Raw genomic sequence first — 20,485 nt, 5'->3', positions numbered from 1 at the left:
TAGAGTGAACGCATCATTTTGACAAAATGTGTCATCTTGTATATTCTTAAATTTGTGGATTAATTCAAAATACAAATAAATCAGTTCTTTTTATTGATTTTGGTGTGAAACAGCTGTCAATTTTGATTTTAGAATATGATGTACATTGTTTAGGTTTTTAATCTGTACATTTGGTAAAATTATAGGGACAGAGAAATAAGGAATTAAGAGGCAGGTAACATTCTGTATTTATTCATAGATAAGGTATTGTTAAAACTTGATTATAATCTGCTTTAAGTGGCTTCAGTAGTAACTGTCTGTGACTTGATGTCCAGAAGGAATCTCCCTCTAGTGGAGTGAGATGTGAATTTAGTTAACAGATTTCCTTTTTAATATAGTTTTGATTATACTACATTATTAGTATTATTGTTTTTATTGTTTCCATATAATACACTAAGATCTGGTGGTAATAAAAACTTTAAGAACTTCATAGTTCTAAGCATAATTAAAAAAAATTGAAAACATACAAAGTGTTTACTATATAGTGTAGTTATACAGCGTTTTGGTTTACACAATTCAGAATATTCAATTAAATACCTGTGCCCTATGAAAATATGTAGTATACTAGCATATTATCCCTGTTTTGCATCATTTCTTTAAAATAACAAAACAAAGTCTAGATTTCAGAGAAAATATTTCTTACATCATTTTGTGTGGGGTTCAGATAGGTACATAATACAGATTATAGTGTAAAGTACTGATAGTATACTAAATTTTTTTTAATAACACAATTAAAATGTATATTTATCATGTTAAAATTAACAGCATTCTTACCACCCAGTGAGAGTTCAGGGACTTACAGTATTCTGAAGCATTCCTTCTTACTAAAGTGTCTCTTTATGCAGCTCTTGGATTGCTGAAAAAATCACAGTTGTCTCGTAGAACATTTCACTTGAAATTCTGTTAGGGGGACACAGTCTTGCCACGCTAATTGCTCTGTGTTGTGTAGTTGCCTGTGTGTCTCCCACCTCATTTACTATGCATCTGTCTCCTTATAGTGGAAAAGGGTTGAAACCTGGCATTGGTTACAAAGCACTTTTGGGTGAGGCTCTTGGGCTTCTGTTGTGGAGGTCAGACTAGGTGATCATAATGGTCCAGCTCCGCCCCATCAGCCCTTCTCTCCTTACGGTCTCTCACTGTCATCCTCTGTGACTTCAGCTTCCATATTGATGATCCATCCCTGACACCTTAGCTGCATGTTTCCTCTTGCTCAACTTGTCATTCGCCCTGCAGACCTAGTTCAACTCTCACTTGCCAAAAGGGCCATTCACTTGACTTGGTCTTCACCAAGCATCCATCACTCTCTCTCTCTGATCTCTCTGTTGATGAGTTCCTCCTGGTCTTTTTCAGCATTGCCTGTCAGCCCTCTGACTCTGTGTTTCTATGACTTCTAGGACATCAGTGTTGCAGACTTCTTATCTGGTCTCAGTTCTCTCCTCTTTGTCCTTACTTCCATTGATACAATTGTTGATTCTCTCCGTTCTTCACTCTCCTTCACTCTTGACTTTTTTGCCCCTCTCTCTCATTAGAAGGGACAGCTCTGCTAACCCGCAGCCCTGGGTCATTCCCAACATCTGATTCCTCTGCTCTTTCTCGTGTGCTCTGGAGTATCTCTGGCAGAAATCCTATGATCAGGTTGGCTTCCTCCACTGAAGATTGGTTCTCTCCTACTTCAGTTCTGCTATCATCCTAGCTAAACAGCTTTGCTTCTCTATCTTAATTGAGTCCCATGTCCTCTGTTCCAGCTGCCTATTTGTCACCTGTGACTCACTCCTCAAATTTGCCCCTTCTTCTGCCTCCGCTTCTCTTTCTACACAAGACCTCGCTGACTTCTTCCAAGAGAAAATTGACAAAGTATGGTGCGATCTTTCGCCTCCCCTTGATTTGCTGCCTTTTTCCTCTTCTACAACTTTCTCCATCTCTCCTGTCAGAAAGACTGGAGTTTTTCATCTACTCTCCTCCTTTATCTCCTCTTTTCACAGTGACCTGATCTCCCTTGTGTGCACTCTCATCCCCACCTTACCCTTCTCAACTTCTCACTCTTCCCTGTCTCTTCTCCTCACAATCCAAACATGCTTTGATCTCTCCTATCTTAAAAAAAAAAAAAAAAAAGAAAAAGAAAAAAAAATCCTTGACCCCATTTGCCAACTACCATCCCATTTCCCTTTTTCTTTTCATCTCTAAGCTCATTAAACATGCTGTGTACAATCACTGTGGGAGTTCTTCTCCGTCCTAGACTCTGTACAAATCTTGCTTGTGCCCCTTGCATTCCACTGAAACTGCTCTTGCCAATGTCTTTACCTCTTCCAAGCCAAAGCTCAGAACCAATACTCCATCCTCCTTGGCCTGGTTCTATTGTTACTAGCATAAATAATAATATTGCAGTGTTAATGGGATGCACCACAAGTGTGCATGTTTTTAGCTGGCTCCTTCAAGGATCTGTTCCCTGCCCAACTCTGTTCAATTTTTAAAAATCAGTTTTTAATGGAAAAAATATAAAATTATTGCTGATAAAGTTTGCTGATTACACAAAGATCAAAGTGGTAAATAGTAATGTATGTTATAGAAGGAACTGGATGGCTTTGATTACTGGACAGTCCAGCTGCTTTTTGTGTGTGTGTGAACTACAGCAAAATACAAGGTCATACATAAGAAAAACAAAGACTACATACTCGTGTCTTGGAAAGCAGTGACTATGGGATAATGCTAGATAATCAGTGGAACGTGAGTTCCCATTGTGATGTCACTAAAAGGGTTAATATGATTATTGGTTGTATAAACAGGGTGATACAGAATATGGGTAGGAAGATGGTGTTACTGTTGTATGTTGCTAGTGAGACCATTAATGGGTGTTGTAAAAAAGCTCCAAGAGTGACTTTTGATGTGGAAAATACGTCTTAGATGAGACAGCTATGAAGTTTATAGGTAGCTCAAGTGATAAGACCTATGGTTAAGGCTGCCAAACACTTTCCATTATAAGACCCTGTTTTTGGTTGCTTGCAGCTGTGCCAAACTTGACTGCCTTGGGCTAAAATTTTCCTTTCCAAGTGTCTGCCCGAGACTGAATTTCTTTTAATGTCAGCAAAAACACTTCTTTGCCTCGCTACCAATATTCATGATGCTACCTGCAATGTCATATTTAACAACCCAACCAAACTTTTTCCTGGTATACAGTTGTTGTCTTTTTAGAATGTTGTTGTACTGTGCTACTGACATGGGGTTTTTTGTTCACATTTAAATTATCCATTGCTAATTTGTAGTTGGAATTTTAAAATGTCAGAAATAAGCCAATTATATAACTAGTAAAAGAATGATTTAATAAAATCAAGCATTATTTTTCTAATCATTCTCCAAATTTTCTTTTTCTCCTTAGAATGTGAAAGCATTTGCATCATCAGATAGTCTAGCCAAGGTCCAAGAAGTAGCAAGCTGGCTTTTGGAAATGAATCAGGAACTGCTGTCTGTGGGCAGCAAGAGGCGACGAACTGGAGCATCTCTTAGAGGTAATGCTTCCTCAAGCCAAGTAGATGAGGAGCAGATGAATCGAGTTGTGGAGGAGGAGCAGCAGCAGCAGTTACAACAACAAGAGGAGGAGCACATTGCAAGGAATGGGGAAATAGGTGGAGCAGAGTCTGGACTTGGTGACAGAATTGAATCCCAGCAAGAACAGTTAGAAGAAAACAACAATAGGCTTATTGCGGTGGATGAAGAATCCACTGGTAACCAAGAGGAGGAGGAGGAAGAGGAAGAACATGGTGCTGAACAAGAGGAGGAGGTGGAAGAAGAGGAGGAAATGGACCAGGAGAGTGATGATTTTGATCAGTCTGATGACAGCAGCAGAGAAGATGAACACACTAATAGTAATAGTGTCACAAATTCAAATAGTATCATGGATTTGCCCATACACCAGTCATCTCAATTCTACATAAAGACAAAGGTGAGCAGCTTAATTTCATTTTTCTATTTTGTACTTAAGATGTTGGTTACTCGGGATTAGAAAATAAATTGCACATCTGATTTACTCTGAAATCTTCTACTGATTTGAGTGTGTTATCTGCTAGAACAATACACTTCTGGGAATACATTGATTCTTAACATAATATACTATGTCTCAGCTATTAATAATCAAACTCTTTAGTCATGTTTGATATAAATAAATAAAGCTGTTCATAGACTGATAGAAGTAGAAGTCTGGAAGGGACCTCAAGAGGTCATCTCGTCCATCTGAGGCAGGATTAAGTATACCTAGACTATCCCGGAAAGGCTTGTCTAATCTGTTCTTAAAAACCTCCAGTGATGATGATTCCACAACCTTACTTGATAATCTGTTCCATCGCTTAACTATCCTTCAGAAACAAAGCTTTACGTATTCGATGGAACACATTCTTAACTTCTTTCATATCATAATCCTACAATCTCCCTAAAATGCACTAAGGAACCATTTGTGACATTTTCATTCTCAAAGGAAGCATGAGAGCTTTTTATATCAAAAGACAGACTGGACAAATGCACTTTAAATTAGAGACAGGAAATGGGAGAATGCTCAGCTCCTCATCTTAGCCAGCTTCAAGTGACTTCCTTGGCTAAGTATAGGTGAAAAAATAATAGTTCAAGTACAAAGTTGTCATATAGCACTGTGGGGTTTGTGAAGAATAAGGAAATCACATTTAATAATTTAAAGGGTCATTGTCAATTTAAAAAAAATCATTCTTCTGTCTGAAAATGTTGAATTTACACGTAGCCTCTATGGGCTTTTCTGTACATGAGACTTAGTGTGCAGCAAGCCTGGGTGTGAATCTACAGTTCATCAACCTGCCGTACACTAAGTAGCCGCATGGACTCTGTTGCCATGCGCCAACATTTCCTTAGCATGAAGGTCTAACAGCGGTAGGTCAGAGTGCACTCCAGAAGAAGATCCACATGGATGCTTAGTGCACAGCAGGTTGATGCATTGTAGATTTACACCCACGCTTGCTGTGGACTAGATCCCTGTATAGACTAACCCTCAGATTATTGAAAGACTGAAAAAGATTTAAAAGATAATATTCTTTGCTTTTAAAAGTTTTTTGTGTTATCAATTTCACTGTTTGGTGGTGGTGCAAGTCATTTCCCAGGCTCTTCAAGAGGGAGTTTACTAATCTTAACAGCAGCAAAAGTGAAATTAAAGCAGCCACAAGCAGTAATGTGGACAGAGAAAGAGGTTGGTGGAGAGTGGCTATGAGCATGAATGGTGTTGCTCCTGGGCCTGCCCAATAGATTCTTCTAAATATCAACAGCAGAAAGAGAAATTCCTTTTACTCCCTCAATAAATAAATAAAATAAAAAATTCTATGTATTATTTAAAGAGTGCATTATCAGAAAACTGAATTTTAATTGTTTAATAACAATTGTTTATTATCTTAAATATCTGAATAATTGTTTATTATCTTAAAAATATCAATTTGGCAGTATCTCTTCAAATCTGCTGCTTAATTTCAAGGTGATGGGCATATTTTAAAGTCAAATGTACCAGTATAAGCATACTGATAGAAATACTGTACCAGAATCTATGGAACTACACTTGTACAGACATATGGATACCATTTGTTTTCCAGATTTGCAGTAGTATGTTTCAGGTATTGGTATTAGAATCTAAATCTCCCATATGTTTAAGTTTTATATCTATTGTGTTGATTGAGATGCTTGATTTCAAAAGTTGTAAAAGGATCTTTCTAGGTTGTTTTTTAAAGGAAATAATGGAATTTTACATGTACATTTTTACCTGTCCTAAATGTTGAATTATGTGTCTCTGAAGAAATCCCATTTTTAAAAGATGTTGCAATAGAAACACTAGCGTATCATTGCCAAGTTTTGTCAGATTTTCTTGGCTCTGTTAGTCTTACAACCACTAATTTTTCTGCTATGATGCTTTTTTTCCAACCAGCGCAGTGTGATGAGGAACGACATAACCATCTATACTCAACCATTTTGAACTCTGTGCTGAACATACAGTATCCCTCCACCCAAAAAGCATTTAAACTTGCTGGATCAGTAAGTTCAGAATTCGTAATACAACTATGTAAACAACAATACTCAACATACATGCATGCACACAGAGCAAGAGATAGTGGCTAATGGTCTTTACTTTTGCTGCTTTTTCATAATGAATAAAATCTTTATTATTTTTTAAACAAGACACATTTGCTGTAAATAAGATTCTGGTGTTTGGAAAGCATGCATAGTTAGCATTTTTTCTGTATTGTCTGATAGCCACTTTGCGTTTTGATTCCATTACTAAGACTACAACAGCACAACAAGAAAAATTAATTTTGGCTAACTTGTTTTTAAATCATCTAAGTTTTAAAAATACAAACATCTTCTGTGTAAAGAAACACTGCAGAAGTCCTGCAAAAAGTTAAATGTTGTATCACACTCAGTTGATGACAGAACATGAACAATTACTATCTGAAGCAGGGTTGTAGAAGGCTAAAAAAATTGACATGCTTATATGGAATAGCATTTTTGAGACAAGTACAGTATTTGTGGACTCTTATTAATTCTAGTAAGTGTGATTTCTAGCTCTGACTATTGTAAATTGAAATCAAGTGGTATATCGTGTGAAAAGAATACCATTCAAGTCTGATGACTTTTTTCATCCAAATAGTCTCAAAAAGTTAAAATGATATATTTTTTACATCTTCACATACGCTTTTTTGGGCTCATTAGTGTCTGATGCTGTAGTCTGATTACTTACTGCTTCTGGTCAGATTACCTAGCCCCTTAAATGTAAATTATTTGTACATTAATTTAACTTGTTTTGTACTACCACCTTCAGGAGAAACAATGTGTGCAATCTGCAGCATACTGTCTGAGAATCAACCATAAGTTTCTTTCTGGTTTTAGGTGAAACTTAAAAAGTATATTCATTTTTGGTTTCAGTTTTGCAGTAATGGTATCTTTATTTTTTTTAAATCTCTACTGGAGTGGTAAACTTTCTCATTGTGCCATTGGTAATGCAGCAGAGAATTTATGTTACCTTCCTTGTCCAGAAGCTCATATAAAAGTATGTCTGGTCGTTCTGTACTAACTACCACTATTTGCTGGCCCCCAGGAGCACTTTTTAAAAAAATTTTTTAAAGTCTTAAGACTATTGTAGAACTCTTTCCTTCCTAGATAAAATCAGAAAACATGTAAAGTAACACTTATATTTCATGATAATAGTTATGGCATCTGTTTGATAACTAAACAACTACTATTGCCAAACAAATGCTCATCTAATTATTATTATGAATGCAGTTTATTACAGCTAATCTCAGGAGTGTACATCCACCAATCTAGAACAGCTACTAGGTTGGTCCTGTCTTCTGTAGCAGGGTAGGCAACATGTGCAACATTTTTCTTTCTGCAAAGATAACAAGTAGCTACCAATATAGTAATACCAGTATTGTTCAGCTTATGTTAACTGTCAGACCTCATTTTTAAATCCTTTTTATTTCTGTTCCCTTTCTTTTAACTTAAACTGCTGAGTGAAGTCTCTAACCTGATTTTTTTTTTCTTGTCTTGTGGGATCCTGTGACATTAAGGAAAGTTCCCTCAAGATTCCAACGTAAAGACATAATGTATCCTAGTTATGCTTGCCAACTAATGTCTAGTTATGCTTGCTCCTAATATTACTCTTCCATATAAGCAATTGCTGTAGTTTTACAGGGATGTTTTGAAATTGCAATGAGTAAAGAAGGTGGTCTATATGATTGTGAATGGGAGGGAAATTGGTTCTTCATACACTTACTTAATGTGATCTATGTTGTGAAAAAAAATGGACTGTTCAGACAGCTGAGACCAGTCAGCCTAATTCTACCAAATATGGTCACAAATCTCCATGATGGAAAACAGAAAATAAACTCCCCTATGCCAAAGGTAGGAGGTGTTGGAGGAGATGTGTGTCTCTACAAAAGGCCCCTAAGGCAGGTCCAGTGATTAAGATGTGTAGTTTCTCTGTCTGTCCCCACTCCTGAGAAAACACTATCACAGGATGACTGTGACAGTACAGTGACCCCGTTTTAAGACTCCTGTTTGAGTTCAATAGTGCAGTGAATTAAGGTTCCTGGCACAAGGTTTGGTTCTTGGGCCACAGGAAATTGTTTCCAGGTTGTTGAGTGGGAGGCAGGTGAATGGCAGCGACTCTACATTAAGGAGCATGCCCTTTCTTTAAAGGCAGATAGCAGCTTGAATTTTGGTGTCATTTTATTCTTTTCACACCAGTGTCCTCTTTTCCAAATGGAACTTCAGTAGCCATTTCTCACATGCCCACGCAAGTGGAGATTTTGCCCAGCGCTGCTCCTTTGCAGGGATAGAGTTCCAAATAGCGTTGTTGGCTGTTCTTCCCCATCCTGTGGGATGCAAAAAGACTCAAATTTTGAAATCCAGGTAAATAAGCCTTCAGAGAGCTGGGGAATTTTTAGACAGCAAGCGGTTGTTTTTTCTCTCACTGCCTTTTATGAAATGGAAACCTATCCCATCTATTCTATAGACTCAAGTGACAGGAAGCTGTCATCTACTACTGGATATTAAAGAAATGATTAAGCTCTTGTCAAGACCTTCTTTTCACATAATAGCTTGCCAGAAGTTTTCCTAGGAGAGTTGTTCATAGGCTTGGCAGACCATCAGATGCTTATTTCAACATTCCTAGTCTTCCTTCTCACCAAAATATGCCTGAGGTTCCATAGTATTGAGGTTTTCACATGAGGGTGGCTAATGGGCACTTTAACAGAAGGGTGTATGTCTGCACCTGTACTTGGATAACAGGCTAATGTGAACTTCCTAAAAATCAGAAGCCAGGTCTGCAACTGAAAAGATTCAAGAATATGGAGACATGGGTGAGTCAGCAACCATGAAGAACACTTTGACTTCCTTCTAGAAATTAATATAGCTGAGGGTTTGCTTTATTATTGAAGTGGTCAAGATTTTTCTATCAAATACAACAATGACAAAGTTCAGGGAGTGGATTACTATCTTTATAGACTTATGGAGTCCTACTGTGGGAGTATATCCAGATTCTGGGTTCTAAAGTAGCTTGTCAGGACATAAATCAGTGGGTGTGTTCTTTCTAATGAGTTAGTTATTGATGTCCGAGACTACTCTCTACCTTGGTTACTCCTTGTCCCTCCAGAATTAAGGAGAAAACCTTTTCAAGATGGAAACTCTCCAGGAAGATACCAGAAAACTTTTATAGTTTTTGTGTGTGAGTGTGTTTTGTGAATCTAAAGGATATGCTCAGATAACTGTGTACAGTATTGATATAACCCAGCAAATCCCAAATACATGCATTTTGGCTTCTCTATCCCATGTGTGGAGTTAAAAATGCATTCTGATCTTCCATTATATGAGCAGTTTTCTGGTCCGTGTTCTCTTGAAGAATTACCTCAGTAGTCAGATGTATGTAGTTCTTCAGCAGGATGACTCTACTACCAAATGTTGATTTTTCTGTGGTGGGATCATCCTTAGATTAAACTGGGTTTTTTGTTTGTTTTATGCCAAACTACATATATTGCCCCAGATGCCAGGAGCAGAGTATATGGCAAATGAGTGAGTGTGCACTCTCTCCTCTTCCTTTGTTCTTAGAAGACCAGACAGAAATTCATCTTCCAGATTGGCACCAGAGTTTTCTATTCTTCTAGAGGTTTCGTTCAGTGAAGCATTGAGATCCCTACAGTTATGGACTCCTGTCAGTCCTGGCCTTGAAATGGCCAGACGTAATCTGGGTAGAGGTTGATAGGATAGATTTTTAAATAATCTCAGGGCAGATTCTCAGCAGGTGTAAATTGTAGCATTAGTGACTTGAATGGAGCTGTGATAATTTGTATCAGTTGAGGATCACCTCCCAGCCCCTGGACTTTAAATATCTGCCTTAGGAACTTTGAACAAGGCTTGCAAAGATTTCATTCAGCCCTAAAGAGACTCAAGCCTGTGGAGACCTAGGTTCTATTTGCAGGTCAGACAAAATTATCCCATAGTGGAGAGAATATTAGTTTCAAGCTGGTACAGAAAGCTTGTAAATGAAATTAAACATATGCTATGCTGATGTGAAATTCTGACTGAGTTATTTTCAGTACTTCTGCAGGATTTTTGTGGATGGATAGAATTATTTTTAAAAAGAGAAAAAAAAATTAATCATCTGTTGTAGTGAAAAGTACTGTGGGTGTGGTGTGTATGTGGGATCTGTTGTGTGACACTCCAAATATGGGTAGAAAATCAAAAGGGAAAACTAAAATCTTCGTGGAGAGATGGGGAATCAAGGATTAATTACAGAAATAATAATCCTTGAGAAACAGGTTCTTTGTTTATGCACAAGAAGTAGACATAATCAAGGAAACCAACTCTTTAAATGTTTGTGTATATTATTTTAACATCACTTTCTATTTTTTATGCTGTTGAACACCAGAGGGCACAATCAGATGCTTTACGACTGTGCTTTCTGCTGGAAGCTGTTTAATGTGTCTTGATAAATGGGTTTTCCTCTGCATTGCTGCTAACAATTAAAAGTACCATTTTTAACCCAAAAATAAATGTTTGTCATACACAACACTGCTTTTGGTTTTAATCTGTGCAGAAGGGTGTTTTCCAGCATAAGGAAATCTATTCCTGCATCCTTTTTTTTTTTTAAAGTGTGCGCTTAAAGCATTTTCCAGCTGGCTTGTGTAATAGGACTTTAATGTGTTTGTTTCTTTTCCCTGGAGTACAAAAAGTACAAAGTGAAGTGAATACTTAGTATAAAAGTAAGTTAAAATGAACAACTCACTTTTTACTTTTTTTGCTAGGGACAAACCCACAGGAAATAGACATCAGTTGATTCTTCATGCCTTTGGTCTCTGAGACTTCCAACAGTTGTGGCAATGATGTAACCAGATTCCTAACTGAGTAAATCAAATAAAGCTTTGTCAAAAAGGAAAGGGGTTAAATTGCTCAAATCTGGCTATCTGAATTCCCCTTCTGATTAGTGCACTTCTTTTCTCTCCTCACCCTCTTCTAATGCAAACAGATATTAAACTTTTATTTTGATTTTCAGTGTAAGGTGTCTTAATTTTGTGGCTGATGTAGAATATAGTGGCAAATGGTAAGTACCTTGGGGCAACAAACAGATCTTCCTCTATATACAGAATTGAGCACACTAATAATATTCAATAAAAACTGATTTGTTTACACATGAAAGTTGTTATTCGGTGATTTTTACAACTGCAAGTCAGAATTACTTTTAAGTAATTATAACTGTTACATTATTTTTGGATAATTCTTAGATAATATTAGAAGAAAATCTAAGTTTTAAAGCAAGTATATAATTAAAGCCTTGTGTTGTTTAGAATAGTCCTGACTGTTAAGTGTAGAACTTTGGTTTTTATTTTGTATTGAAGTGTAATTTAGTGCATACTTGAAGGTTAATACCAGTCAAAATATTATAATGTTTATTACTTTCCTCATTCATACAGTATATAGATTAGTTGTTAAAATTTCAAATAATTCTGGTTTAGCTGTGCAGCTGTTATTAAATTACTGTTATGCTTCTATCATATCACAGATACCAAACTGGTTCCACCGTGCTAACATCCTTATATCACATGGATGTAAATCGAATGGTATTAAGACATTCAATTTTCCCTGTGGGTCTCCTCCATTTGTCTTTTTGTCTGGTGTAGAAAAATGAGGTGCCTGCACTGATGGCTGTGTGAAGGTTCTGGGCTAGCCTACCTAAGAGGTCCCAAGTTCATCCTCACCGTCATGCAAAAGCATCTATTTGGGGCAATCTAAACTTTCAAATTGTGAGCAAACCTATAATTTGGGGAGATCTGGCTGAGCCAAGTGCATCATATGGAGTTCACAGTAAGTCAGTGTTGAGGACTTTGTTCCTTTTTTAACACTAAAGCAACATTATTACCTACCATCCTCAGCCGAGTGACAGTACTTACAATTACGACACTTTCTAACATATCAATTTGATCCAAATGCCCTAGGCCTGCCAGAGGCCCCAGAACTACTTGGAATCTTAGAAATGGTTCATGAACTCGCCAGGTCCATGTCCGCTATGCATACTTGGTTAAGGAAGAGGAACTGGCCTGGAGTTCATTGTGAAACTGTGGGAAGGGGATTTATCCCAGCTGTTTAAAAAAAATCCCAGTGGCAGAGCATAGTATGTAACGTTAAAAATGTCTGTGGCTCTGTTGATACTCTTCATACAACAACAAAAATTATTAAAATTGGTTTGGGTTCCATAGTGGTTGCACAAGATAAAAGCCTTATCCTCTGATGTTTGTTGGTGCTGTAACAGAGCAAAAGAAACCCTGAGGCATATGCTGTGGGACTGTCCAACCATCAGGCAGCTGTGGAACAAGATGGACACAAACGTTAAGATAGTGCTCAGCTTCAACAGCCAAACCTCAGCCAAAAATTATATCCTAGTTTACTGACCTGTTAAACTGGGTTTAACGCCGCCAAAAAGACTTTGGTACTTGAGGGCTTCAGTGATCATTAAGTGCACGATTTTACAAAAATGGAGTAGGCTTATGGCCAGAATAGAGTGGTGGTATTCAGACCAGTCAGAGTTAGAAGCTAAAGAAATAACAGCTTACCCCCGCAGAGGGCAATTATATGAATTCGAAGAAATTTGGACCCCATTTCTAGATACGTTTTGATAAAAAGGTTGAGATGGCTCAAAGAATGTAAGACCTCTATTCCGCATAACCCTCCTGTCCCTTCAACCCCTTCCTTCCTTCCTCTCCCTATTCATGTATGTCTTCTCCCATTTTATTGCTGTTATCTCCATCCTAACATGTTATGTCCTTGTAGTATTGTCTGGGTTTGTATCGCCAGGTCTTGCAACTTTGACAAGTTGTAAAATTTCATAATGCTGTAATTCTACCTGTGAAGCATGCATTATTTGGAAACAATTAACCTTTTTATTCTTTCTATTGTCTGTGTCTTTAGGAAAATCAGTAAACTAAACACAAAAATGTAGCTTTTTAAACACTAACATATTTATGAAAGGATTACTGATTCTCAGTTTGTCTGTGCATTTTGGTGGTATTTTTAGATCCTCCCCACACAGACATTAAAGAAATAACTCCAAAATTATGATTATGTACCCTTTCTGTGGCTAGGGATGAGATAGCCTATAAACACAGCTTTCTAAGAAGAATTGGTCGCAGGGAGCAAGTTTCACATGTTGACGACTCTGGCTAAGAAGCGACCCCATCTCCTGCCTGCTACTGTCTGAGATGGGCATATGCTCCTCCCTTCTGCATTCAAAGGTGGGGGTTATGTTTCAGTTCCTCTTACAGGTAGAGCTAGGCCTGTTCTAGTCATTGCTCTGCTACTCCTGTCAAGTCTATAAATGGAGCAGGAATAGTACTAATTGATGCATGGGGCATGGATTCTGATTTTTGCAATGACTAGTAACTCACATGGTGATCCCTACCTGAAATAGTCTGTGACTCAAAAGAACTTAGCTACCGAGTAGCTCTCTCAAGGAAAAGGTTTGAAATCTCTAGCTATCAATTATATCTGTAACATTAAAATTTCACTTGCAGTTACAAGAAATATTGTCATTTGTTCTATAATCTCTGCTGTTTTCTGTTGACCTTTTTATGGTCCCCATACTGCTTTTCTCTATGGTTTCCAGAGATAGTTGAATGACTAGTGACTGAGGTTGTGTCTACACTAGAAACTTAAGTCAACCTCTATTAGGTCAACTTACAGCCACCACAGTAATTACTCTGAAGGTACATGTCAACGCTACCCTCCTTCAGTCGATGGTGTGCGTCCTCACCAGGAGTGCTTCCACTGACCTAAGAGGGGCTGCACAGGGAGTTGAGAGCTTCCTGGGAGACTTGCCCCTCCCTATCCCCAGCCATGTAATTGACAAGATAGCCAATATTCCCAGCCAGGGACAGGGAGTGGAGGGAGGAGGAAGCTGCTGGGGGTCCAGGAGCAGGGTCCAGCTGCCCAGCTCTCCAAGGGAGTGGAGTGGGGGGAGAGAGAGGCAGCAGGGCTCTGGCTGCCCAGCTTTCTTGTCAGTTTCATGGCTTCTGCCTAACAAGACAGCTAACAGCTGATGTAAGTAACAGAGTATCTACACAGATGCAGTGTCACCCCAATTATGGTGGCATAAGCCCTAGGGATGTAAATAAAAAGCTAACCATTTAAATGATTAAAATTATAGTATTTAAATGGTTAACCGATTAAAGGGCGAAGGGCTGGAGTTCTGGGGGCCGGAGACTGACGGGGCCGTCCAGTGGCTGGGGGTTAACAGTTAAGATCAGTTAACTGGTAAGCCTAATAGGAGCCAGACCTGCTGCTGGCTACTTCTGGGCTGCAGCGTGGTGTTTACTGGCCGGCCACCAGGGTCCCTGGGTGCTGAGCAAGGCGACTCAGTGCCTTGCATTCCGCGACCCAGTACTAGGTTGCAACCCGAACTTTGAAAAACACTTATCTAGACTACTGGACAAGATATTGCAGTTTTTACTTCAATGCAGTTAGTTGAGGTTAACTTTCGATCCCCCACCTGGGGTTTACTTGGACTAGCTACATCGAGATAAAAGCTACAGTGCCTTGTCTGCACCAGTTTACATCAAGATAGCTAACGTATTGTAAAACCACACCTTTTTTTGCTGTGACGAGAAAGCCTGAATCTCAAATATATGTATTCTGTTTTTTCTGATCGTCACTGCCAGAGTCGCTCAATGGTTTCTTCTGAAAATCGATTCACTCAAGACAGGCATGTGTGGTTCTTCCTCTAGCTTATCTGTTAGTCTGTTTGTGGGGACAAACAGTACCTCCTCCAGAAGGCAAAATGCCAGCATCTCTTAAATTTTTGTCAACAAATCATCTCTTGAATCAGAATCTCACAGATCATCACTGTCTCTAATCTCCAGTTTTGAAGGGAATATTATTGAAAAGGGGATGATAATTAGAATCTTCCATTACATTGGTTCCCTGAGCCTATGTGGAGCACTATTGAAACCTAAAAATGGAGGTATCATCACTACCTGGGTTTGCTATGTCAGAGTAGTCTGATATAAAAAGTCGTCTTAAAATACTAGTTTATCTTAATGTAATTACCTGAAACAGTGTCTTGTAATGAATACAAACAGTATCTTGGGTGTCAGTTGTCCTTTTTTTAACGCTTTTCAAGTGAGATTATTTAAACCTATCAATTATACAGATATATGGTAACAATATTCAGAAATTTAAATTGTGAAAATGAGTGTGAGGATATTTTCAGTATGCTTAAGAAGTACACAGTGATACATGGCTTGTCTAACAAATACATTTGGGAGCTCTGCCCCACTTAAAAATGCCATTTGTTCCTTATGTTGTTCTTGGCTATGTGGCAGGTGCTGTTGGCTGATGTGATCATTAGCCCAAATATCTCTCGTCTGGAGTGATACAGCTGTATTTACTGAGCTCTTTATCAGTGGATGTTGTTCTCAGAGTGTGGATTAAAACTGCTTCGCTTTTTCTGACTTGGCTTAAATTGACAGTACTTGTTATGAAACTCAATACAAATGGTCGGTCGAAGTGTGAAGAAAGTAAAACTTTTGCTGGTGAGTTTGCATTATAAGAAAAAACAACAATCACTAACAATTCATTCAGTGTTAGCTTTATGTTTTTAGTAGTTGTAATTGTTTTACAGATCCATGTATTTAATGAAACCAACAATCAACATGTGATTAAGTTAATTCATTGCTTCTTATATGGAAGTGGTAACATATACTTGCAAAACTGTTGCATTTGGAAAGGTCTTGCAGGGGGTTGGTGGTTCCTGAAGGCCAAAGCTATGTTTAATGGCTACATCAGGACTATATTTTATCCAGTGGCATATTTGTTACTGTTGTCAGTTTCAGTAAAGTAAAAGAAATAGTTTAAAAATCTATCTCTTTGTGAACGTTTATTTCTTTTTTAAAAAGGGGTATTTGTGGCACCTTAGAGACTAGCAAATTTATTTGAGTATAAGCTTTTGTGAGCTATGCTTATGCTCAAATAAATTTGTTAGTCTCTAAGGTGCCACAAGTACTCCTTTTCTTTTTGCGGATACAGACTAACATGGCTGCTACTCTGAAACCATTTATTTTCTAGTTTATCTGAATATATGTTGTCATGTGACAAATGGTAAGTAAGTGGTATTATTCACATTTCTTTAAACCTGACTATGCATAGTACAGCTTTCCTTTTGGTGTACATTTTCTATCAGTTTTCAGTTCTGTGCCAAGCAATCTTCATATTTGGAAGCAAAACTATTCCAGGTAAATGAGAGGAATACTTGGATAACAAGTAGCTAATGTGTATACAAAGGAAAGAAACATTTTGACTATTTATTTAATATCATAGTTATTTCTCTTTGGTGGTATGTGGTTATATATGAGCTGTACCTGAAGTTACTTATATCAGTGGCTATTAATGATTAACAAAGCCAGAATAGTTTGAGATGTCACTTACATTCTGTATAGGTTTATGCTGTTGTTGTGAATTTTTTTGTTTTCTACCAAAACCCCACATGAACATTTAACCACTGAGTAAATTGGGCAAGTTTAGCTTCTTTCCCCCCTCACCTCCACCTCAATCCGTACATCAAAATACAGAGAGTGTGGGAAATATTAAACTAATACAACAATTTACCTCTGACAAATCTTGTAACTACTCTGTGTGATTTAAAGCCTCTTGTTTGTTGGATAAATATATGCTTAATCCAGTTGTTTGGATCTTTTCTCGAATTGTGTGGATAATTTAAACAATTCACAAATTGCAGTTTTCCTGATCACTTGTGAAAATTTTAATTTTAGCATTGTAACATTTTTGTACTTCATCCTAAACTGGTAATGTAAATAATTTAGTATGTGAATTACTAAATAATATTTGGTTTATATATGACTTTATATAAAACCGTATGTGTGTGTGTATGTATGTATGTATCAGTACAAATGTGTGAAATACACTGTTAGTTTCTTTTTAAATTGGCTAACTCACAGATGGGTCCCACTAGTTCTCAATCACAGAAAGGACAATAGCTATACATTCCATGAATCTGCCAGTGGAAAGCACAGAACATAGTTCTATCAGGCAGTGTTGCTGTTCTTACTCCCAGTTCTCATGGTTAGTTGGAAATGGTTGTAATTAAACCCACCCTTCCTCGTCTCCACCTTCTTCCTTCTCTGCTCCCCCATCTTCCCCTTTAAGTTTCAGTTGGTCACTGGAAGAGCTTGTGACAGAGGAGTTATAGTGATATGATTACTGATGGAATTCAGAGATCTCCCACCCATGCTGAATAAGTCCAAACCTGACAGTATAGCAGCTCCTTTTCTCTGTGTAAGAGGTCACTCGTCTTTACTTAACTTGTATATTTGGTGTTGGCTTATCAAAAGCTGTGACTTTCTCATTCAAACTTCATTATCTGGCCATGTGCTACATAAAACTAAACCAGCAAATTCTGAACTATCGAGTTGTTCAGGTTTTGGAATCAGTAGCGTTGTTCTCATCTGTGACATGAAATATAATTTTGTGAACACTTACTAAATTTTATCATGCCCACTCAGTCCATGACCTCTCTCTGCCAAAATGGAAAGTGTTATAAATACTTGGTGATATAGATACAGATGCACTATAGATTATCAACAGGGCTGAAACCCATAATTTTCAACTCAAATCCACTACTACTTGAAGTCAAGTAGGAATACTGTTAGCTGTGAAGAAGTAGCAGGCTCTCTCTCTTTTTTTTTTTTTTTTCTGTCTAGTCCAGCCTTTGGAAGGAGACTTGATCACACTAACATTTTGAGCTGGACTGAGACGACCAGTTCACGTCACTTAGACTACTGAATGTCCCTCTGATGAAAGCTACTTCTTGTCGCTGCTGACCTGAATATGGTTAACTATTTACTCAGAGGTGTGACATATGCTGAATCCCTTTTTACTAATTTCATGAGCTATCCAATTGTCCCTCAGTCAAATATAATTTAAAAAAATATATAGTACTTTACCTTGATTAAAAAGTCTGAGTAAAGTGTAACCCTGAAGATGAAAGGAATAATTATAAAGTGATACAGCGAATTAATTTCATGGTAGCTGTCTCAGGTATTCAATTTTTGGGTATGAGTCTCATTGTTCCAGCCGAGAGTGATTCTTCTTCTTCTGTTCGAGGCTGGACTTTATAAAATATTAGGCTGTTCTGAAAGACTGGTTTGGGGCTTTTACCCAGCTACATCATTTTTGACCACAGGCAGCAGTACTTGTTCAAAAGTATGGAGGCCAAACTGCTTTCTAAAAAGCTGCTGTTACTATTACACAAATCATCCATCAAGTACACTCAGGGCTCCTGTGCTCTGGGGAGCCTGAACTATCATCCATAATCCGTAAAAGTTTATAAGGCATAAGGGGGAGAAATGTAGAAGCGACTCCTAGTAGTGTGTCTCGTTTGATTCCTTGAAGTGTTACCAATTAACTCAAAAATAGATTTTAGTCTTTTTTTTTTTTCTTTTACTGAAGAGGGTAACCGTTGTTGTACTTTGTAGAAATGAATGACACTTGAACAAATGAAAGAAAGCAAAAGTTTATATGAAAATGTAAACAAGGGGAAGGTGGTAAAAGTGTGGGCCAGTCCAGAATGTCAGCCCTTTCTTGGGCTACCTGCTTTTTTCTGAAACCCAGACATTCTTTACTTTGCATATTTTGAGCTATTATTAATAGACTCACACCCCTTTGCAGTATGCTATTAACCAGCTGAGAGGATTATGTAGCTTAATTTGTCACTCTCATGTGCATGCCAGTGTAACAATTGGTTATATTACATTTGTTGGGTTTTATATGTATTTTTTAGTTGTAATAAGAAAAATTTGGTGGTCTTGTATTTAAGGTCTCTAGCAACAAAATGAGTCATTTTCTTTATACATGTTAATAAGTCTGAAATTTAATGCTAGTTACATGTTCAACCTTCCATTTTGACACTGGTTAAACTCCAGAAATGGATGGAATTGTGCAAGTGAGGGTCCTGTACCGTCTTATTTTATATAAGAAATATTTCTTTAGCCTGAGTGAAAGGTGGCTGGACAGCAAGTTATACCACCAAAGAGGTTATTGAACAGTACATACTGAGACTGACATTAACTAGTTATTTCATCCCTTTTAAGGCCTTTCTGGGGTTGATTTTTATAGTGAGAAGAGTGGGGGAAATCAAGTGACAGAGTACTTTTTAGTAGGGCTGTTGATTAATCACGGTTAACTCACATGATTAACTCAAAAAAAGTAATTGTGATTTAAAAACTTGATCACGATTAATTTCAGTTTTAATTGCACTGTTAAAGAATAGAATACAATTGAAATTTATTAAATATTTTGGATGTTTTTCTACATTTTCATATATATTGTATTCTGTGTTGTAATTGAAATCAAAGTGTGTATTATTTTTTATTCTAAATATTTGTACTGTAAAAATAAGATAGTATTTTTCAATTCACCTCATACAAGTATTGTACTGCAATCTCTTGGTCATGAAAGTGTAACTTACAAATGTAGAATTTTTTTTATTACATAAGTGCACTCAAACACAAAACAATGTAAAACTTCAGAGCCTACAAGGCCACTCAGTCCTACTTCTTGTTCACTCTTTCGCTAAAACAGACAAGTTTGTTTACATTTACAGGAGATAATGCTGCTCTCTTCTTATTTATAATGTCACCAGAAAGTGAAAATAGGCATTTGCATGTCACTTTTGTGCATGGTATTGCAAGGTATTTACGTGCCAGATATGCTAAACGTGTGCATGCCTCTTCATGCTTCGGCCATCGTTCCAGAGAACATGCTTCCATGCCGATGACGCTTGTTTAAAAAAAAATTTGAAAATTAAATTTGTGATTGAACTCCATGGGGGAGAATTATATGTCCCCTGCTCTGTTTTACCCATATTCTGCCATATATTTCATGTTATAGCAGTCTCGGATGATGACTCAGCACACATTGTTCATTTTAAGAACACCTTTCACTGCAGATTTGACAAAACACAAAGACAGTACCTGTGACGGGTTGGATCACAGAAACCCCCTTGGGGTCGGCAACTGATGTGCCAAGACTACTTCTGCCCCTGCTTTCCCTGCCCTCCCAGCCAGGGACTTCAGTGCCCTGCCTGGTTTGAGCCAGACCTGCTAGCCTGCTGCAAACCCAGACCCAGGTCTGAACCACATCCCCTAACAGCTGTAGGCTTAAACTGAAAGCAGCTTAAGAAGTGTACCTGTCTTTAATTCTCAGATGCCCAACTCCCAATGGGGTCCAAACCCCAAATAAATCCATTTTACCTTGTATAAAGCTTATACAGGGTAAACTCATAAATTGTTTGCCCTCTGTAACATGGATAGAGGGAGGTTCACAGCTGTTTCCCCCCCCCCCAGGTATTAATGCATTAATTAATAAGTTAATAGGTAAAAAGTGATTTTAT

At 37.7% G+C, this 20,485-nt stretch overlaps 1 protein-coding gene across 5 annotated transcripts in view; it reads left to right on the top strand.

Moving 5' to 3' along the window:
* FBXW7 (F-box and WD repeat domain containing 7) overlaps positions 1 to 20,485 on the top strand; it is a 286,522-nt gene that overhangs the window by 151,612 nt on the left and 114,425 nt on the right. For 4 of the 5 annotated variants that reach the window (XM_077815370.1, XM_077815369.1, XM_077815371.1 and 1 more), the window contains one exon: positions 3,413 to 3,976. The exons of the other annotated variant lie outside the window; for it this stretch is intronic. In XM_077815370.1, coding sequence (XP_077671496.1) covers positions 3,482 to 3,976 — 495 coding nt within the window. In that variant the 5' untranslated portion in view covers positions 3,413 to 3,481. The remainder of the gene's footprint in view (positions 1 to 3,412; positions 3,977 to 20,485) is intronic. 5 annotated transcript variants of the gene reach the window in all.

This window comes from Eretmochelys imbricata, chromosome 4 (genome assembly GCF_965152235.1).
Source record: "Eretmochelys imbricata isolate rEreImb1 chromosome 4, rEreImb1.hap1, whole genome shotgun sequence".
NCBI classification, from domain to species: Eukaryota; Metazoa; Chordata; order Testudines; family Cheloniidae; genus Eretmochelys; species Eretmochelys imbricata.
Note: the sequence above shows the minus strand (reverse complement) of the source record. Positions and strands in the feature narration are given on the sequence as shown.